Here is a 6,163-nt window from a genome sequence, read left to right as displayed (position 1 = left end):
TGGCAGGAGACTGGTGCTGCCAGAAGAACTCGATGAAGCTGTTTACACAGAACCACCACGAAAGGAAAATTGCATGTACAAAAAGAATCAAAATCTGAGAGAAAACAGTGTTTGCCAAATTTCTGCTATTCTCTTGGTGGGATGACACAGGCCAGCAGGTGTCCAGGAGGAACACTGTGGCAGGAGACTGGTGCTACCAGATGAGCTCGATGAAGCCATTTAGCGTGAGGCCCTGCAAGGTGTGCTGCACAGAACCACCACCAAAGGAAAATCGTGCGTACAAAGAGAATCAAAGTTTGATAGAAAATAGTGTTTGCCAAATTTCTGATATTCCCTTGGTGGGATGACACGGGGGTCAATTTTGCAGTGGCCTTTTCCCCAGAAGACACAGAGTTGTTTCTGAGATCAATGCATTACAGTGTCTGTTCAGTCAGTACGGGAGGATCTTTCCTTTGCAAGAACACCTGCAGGGCTGAATGTCAGGGATGGCACATACTAGAAAGTTCATTTTACCTTGAAAAGATCCCTGGGCCTTGGTCTCATTCAGTACAATCAAAGAAGGACAAGGTTTCCTATATCTGATTTTTATGGCCCATGACTTAAAAACCCTCTCTCACAACATCCAGCTACCCTTAGAAAATACTCAGCACTACAGAGTAGCCCATATTGTACGCATAGTAAAGAAATTATTTCCTGCCAGGCAATTAGCATGTCTACCTGCTAGTCAGCTTGTGCACATGTTGGCTGTGCCACCGATCTCCACATTGGGTGGGACCTTGATAATTATAGACAATTACAGTTATGGATAATTATGGAACAGCAGGCCAAATTCCTCTCTATGGTTGCCTGTCTTTACCCTGGCAGTGTTACACCATGGTTTGAGTGTCAAACTTCAGCCTCTACATCTGCATCCTGCTGTCTGCCTGCAAGTAAACACAACTTTGTAGGTCAGGAGCTTGTCAGTTACATAATCAGCCACATCTTAATGCCTATGGATTTATCGCATCTGGACATGGCTCTTTTATTAGGGATATAGACAATCTTCCCCCTTCAAGAGCTGCCCACAAGAAAGAGCATCATTAGAAAAATAGAGCAGACTGAGTTTAAGAGAAAGTGTAAACTTAAAGCCATGCATTTCATCATTTACAGCTGCTGCTGCAACAATTAATTGCTTGCCCTTAACGAGATCATAGATGTTTGCCAGCCACACTTCATCCCACATCCCACACTGTGGCTGCACCAGAGGCTCGATTTCCAGCTGCTGGGCCATTTGCAGGCATGTGGAGAGCTTTTGGCTGTTCCTAAGGCAAGTGCCCCTCAAGCAGCTAATGAATTGCTGAGGGAAAATGCAGGGAGTGCCAGCTGGACCTGACCCATGAACTGGCAATTAGACTACACTGAGTTATTGAATGACCAGAGAAAGCTACTCTCTATTTACTCTTCTAAGGAATAACATTCAGTTATAGCTCAAGCAGTGCTTCAGCATGTTGGGGGGATGTTGAATCTTCTGTCTGAAGATTTTCAATAGTCTCCAGCTAGCAAAGATCAGAGACTGGGAGAATGCACACATCCAGCACACCCAGTTAAGCCTCCTGAAGCCAGGAGCAGCAGAGCAGGCTGATGATCTGCACAGCCTCTGTCCTAAAAGCACAGAAACCAGGGATTCACCTGAACATGTGGTGATGAAGGGGAGTTTCTTCAGGAACTCAAAGGTTGTCTGATTTTCAAAGCAACTGCAGAGACCATTTATTAAGCTGTGTGATGGTTTTTCAGCCTCTGACAAATGGGAAGTGAAAGAATGGAAGTTGACAGAGTTGCTTAGAGCTTTGTGATCTGATTTGGTTGTTTTTGTAAATTCAGTTCTCTCACTGTGCATCCCTGGGAGCCTGTGCAGCAGCACTGCTGGGGGACATGGTACAGGAAGACTCCAGGCACTGCCACAGCCATATCAAACAAGCAACAACCAACATACCCTTTCCTAACTGCTGACAAAAGAGATTAATCACACAGCCATGCTGTACATTGCTACCTAATTTACCCTGAAAGGTACTTTTCAATTATTTAGGAAAGCCTATGATCAAGAACATTTAGCTGTAGAAGTGTATTCTTTTTTGCCTACATTAGAGAGTGATATTAAATAATGTGCTGCTGTAAACTATTGAGCCCATCTCTCTATTACTTTGATGAATTCCCAGGGGTGAAACAGTGAAGTCAGAAGGAAAATGCAACCTTCAGACACTACTGAAGTCAGGAAGAGGGGTATTTGACACAAAAACAGTAATATCATTTGTGCTGCTTGTCATCAGCACCTCAGTCAGCTTGTCAGCGTTATAAGTCTGGATTGTTATTTCATCCCAACAACAAAAGAGTGTCACTAGGATTTCCTAAACATTGAAGAGTTCAGATGAAGGGAATCTCTTAAAAAAATTATAGTACCTCAAAAAAGCTTGAAAATTGAATGGTTCTAGCAAAAAACATGTGCTCTTACTCAAACACATACAAATTAAATAAAATACCTCATGAGTGTTGGGCTTTGGACAAAAGTTTTAATGTTTTATTATAAAAACAGTGGCATTTGAAATACTGAAAAATGTTGAAATAAAGCATAATTACAAAGACATCAAAATGTTTACAAGCAGATATAGAGGAAAAAAAAGCAGAAGAAATCTGTAGTCCATCAAGAGCTTCTCTTTATCTCTTTTTTTTCTTTCTTTTTTAGATGACAGTGTTTCAATGCTAAGCAAAGGCCATGGGCAACATCCTGGCCCCAGTGAGGCCAATGAATGTTTTCCATTGGCTTCAGAGATAGCAGAACTTTGTTCATTACCCACATACTCATTACTACATCTTCTAAGTCCTTGAACTTGCTGTACCTGTTCCTCCAGCAATGCCATGTATTTTCTTGTTATGCATCTATTCCAAACCAGTTACTTTCCCCATAAAAGCTCTTTGGTCTGTTCAGTCCATTCATGAACTGCCAATATTTCGCCTACACTGAGACACAAACACCAAGATATGCAGATCCTAGACAGTGGGCTGTTAACTGGCATAAGTTAAGATTACCCCTCCCTTGCCTTCTGAAACAACCCTACTGTGCTAAATTTCAGGGCACACAGTACAGCTAACTACCCCAAAAATCACAGCACAAGAGTGATTCAACATATAGTAGCTTCAACATATAGTAGCTAAACTCTAAACACAAATACATTGCTGCAGTTAATTGCTTCTCTGAAGGGTACAGCCAATCTGACAGCTATGCAACAGATGAAGGCCATCAGGGAAAAGTGTTGAGCTGCAAGTAAAGCTTAGACAAGCTGGGATTGGGGATCAGGGATGCAATGGCAGAAGCACAGCTCTCCTCTGGCTCCATGATGCAAACAGGAGTGCAGCTGTGGCAGTGTAAAGCCACGGACATCCTTGGTTATTCACTGTCCTAGTGAAGAGTTTCACAGCATCAGCCCAAAGCCTACAAATGTGCACACATTTAACATGCATTAGTAACTGTCCCCCACCATCTCCAAAGGCACAGAGTCAAATGCAGATGGAGATTTGAGAAAAACGATCTCATCCTTTGAGGCAGCACTTCTGGGATGGGTCAGGCACAGTCTCAGGACTGTCTACCAGCTACAGAAGACCCCCCAGCTACCACCAAAGCTGCAGCTCCTCTGGGGATAAAGGGCTTCTGCTTTTAGTGGCGTCAGTTCAGCATTGCTTATAAACCATAGTATTCTATTGTAACACATTCTCCTCCATACTATGAGCCCTCTGACAAGGAGAAATACACACCCTCCAATAAATACTAAACTGACTTAAAAACTTCATTCACAAATTTAGTTTATATTAGAATATTCAAGTGACAAAATGATAAAAAACTTCCAAACATCAGATTAAGAAAAATTATTTTTAAAAGTTACCTCAGCCTACTATAAGTACAAATGCAACATGCTTTGGACATACGGACTTTAAACTTTAGCCCACCATGAAATCCAGGGGAAAAAATGGGTTTAGACCACGTTTCCAAACAAGTTAAAAACCTCCTTTAGAAATGTTCTGTGAGGAGCAAACTAGTCTGATGTGGGGTAAAAAGAATAAATATGGCAAGGTAAGAGGCAAAAGTCTGACAAATAGCAGCCACCAAGGATTTAAAAGAGTTAGGAAGTTGGAGAATGATCCATGTTATTCTCCCTTTGTTTCTGAACAGTGCTTCCTTCTGTACATTACTAGCCTGTCGATGAGCACTTCTGCAGAAATGCCAGGGGAGACCAGACTAGCTGGGGGATCCTCCATGGGACCAAAGTACAATCACAGTCAGGTACAGCCCCACTATTGCTACAATGGCATAGAACACTACAAGTTGACAAACAACGTGACAGCAAAAAACTGAAAGGACTTAATGCAACCAGTCAAACCCCATTCAACAGCTTTTGATCAAGGGCAGCAGCTTGCAATGAACTCTGTTTCAAAACCACCTCCTGTGCACAGCCTGCTCCCTCTCTCCTCTCTCACACACTCACGCTCTCTGGCTCACTGCTCCTTTTCTCTTCCTCTCGCTGGGAGGTCTCCCAGAGCCTCTCTTTGCCTGGGGCTCAGCGGCATCGCAGAAAGCAGAATCCTTGCAGCTCATTGGCATGTCTGCCCCATCAGGTTGGCACTCTGGCAGCTACACAGCTCCCTCAAGTCTCTTTCTTCATTTTCTTCCTCTTCCTCCTCTCCTTTTTTCCAGGTACACCTGCCATACAAACAACAGGGACAATGCACAAACCTTCCACATGCAATTGCATCTCTGAGAACTGTTGGCTTTTTGCCTGATGAAGAGGATTTAAAGGTTTTTAGGTGTGTTTTACAAGGGCCACCTACTTTCTAGGGTAATTCAAAATCATGGGGAGGACTCAGTGTTTTTAAGTGGGCTCTGACTCATTCATATTTGCTTCTGTTTCATGTTGAAAAGAGCTGTGCAAAAATTACAGTCACTAAATGCAATAGTAGCTTTTTTTTTGCTCAGTAATTCTGAGAAAAACAGCAACAAGTATTTGTCAGAATAGCCTCTGAGTAATACAGAGCCTCTCAAAGAATTAAAATATGCAGCTAAAGGAGAAGCATTTCACATATTCACTTAAAAATACATTTGTGAATACTTCTTAGATTACACATTATTCTGAAAATTCATCAGATGTGCAAAAACAATCACTTACCATTATTGGGTGAATTATTAACAATGTCCAAGGATTTTTCGAAGGAAGCACTGACTGCGTCACCGCTATCTCTTGTAGATATCAAGTCCCTGGGGCCGTCTTCCATTCTTGTTTGCAAACCTTGCTGGGGCTTAATTGAAACAATATGCTTCACTAAGCATATGAGTTAAACGAAGCATATGCAAGTACAAAATATGAGAGAAAATGTCATTATTGTGGGGCATTTAAAGAAACTTCAGGACAAATTGATTTTTATATGATTAGAATAGTTTGCCATGTTATCTACCTACCTCTTATTTATTTGTTTTAGAGGGGATTAAAGTGTTGAAATTGTCTTTCAGTGTTATTTTTCCCCTTGCTTCTCCCAGTGAACAGAAGAGCAGCAAGAAATACTGAGATGAAAGTACTGTCATTGTGTAGTGACATAAAGAATAACATGTGCCCAGTGACTGCTAAGTGACTAGAGTCCACAGAAACACTGCAGGTAGCACACAGAGTGGGATGAGCAACTATGTGGATCTGGCTTCATAAGTAATTTCATTTTTTATGTCCAAAAAGGATATAAAAAGGTATGGCAGCACTCTGGGAACTCTGGGATGTCCTGATGATTATGTGGACTGTGGTCAGTCAGGCAGTTAAAACCTTTCCCTTAAAATGGGAGCAGCAGGAGATCTGGCAGCAAAATCATCTCAAGGATCATGAGAGACCACAGGGGGTGTGAGGGGAAGACAATTAAAAAAAAAAAGCAGCCGTACATGTCCAAAACACATTCTGTGACAAGTGAATGAAATACAATTTGGACATTTCGGGCATTTCCCCCACAATTTCTCATTTCACTGAACACCAGTCACAGGCAAGCACTGGACCAAAAGCCAGTCAACACTCCATTCCTGGCACTTCCCATCCCAAATGAACTGACATTCTCCACAGCCTTTCTCTGTTACACTCTGAGACATTTTTCTCTCAATAAG

General features: G+C 42.0%; 1 protein-coding gene across 1 annotated transcript in view; it reads right to left on the bottom strand.

Annotated features, from left to right (window-relative positions):
- Nucleotides 1-2,518: 2,518 nt before the first annotated feature.
- The window catches only part of LOC102064234 (uncharacterized), a 31,091-nt gene continuing 27,446 nt past the window's right edge, over nt 2,519-6,163 (bottom strand). Inside the window, exons 10-11 of the mRNA XM_074538052.1 lie at nt 5,193-5,322; nt 2,519-4,729 (exon numbers count right to left, since the gene is read on the bottom strand). Of these exons, the coding sequence (XP_074394153.1) occupies nt 4,674-4,729; nt 5,193-5,322 (186 nt within the window). The 3' untranslated portion in view covers nt 2,519-4,673. The remainder of the gene's footprint in view (nt 4,730-5,192; nt 5,323-6,163) is intronic.

Source organism: Zonotrichia albicollis, chromosome 3 (genome assembly GCF_047830755.1).
Source record: "Zonotrichia albicollis isolate bZonAlb1 chromosome 3, bZonAlb1.hap1, whole genome shotgun sequence".
NCBI classification, from domain to species: Eukaryota; Metazoa; Chordata; class Aves; order Passeriformes; family Passerellidae; genus Zonotrichia; species Zonotrichia albicollis.
The sequence above is the reverse complement of the archived record's forward strand: the minus strand, read 5'-3'. Positions and strand labels throughout refer to the sequence as shown.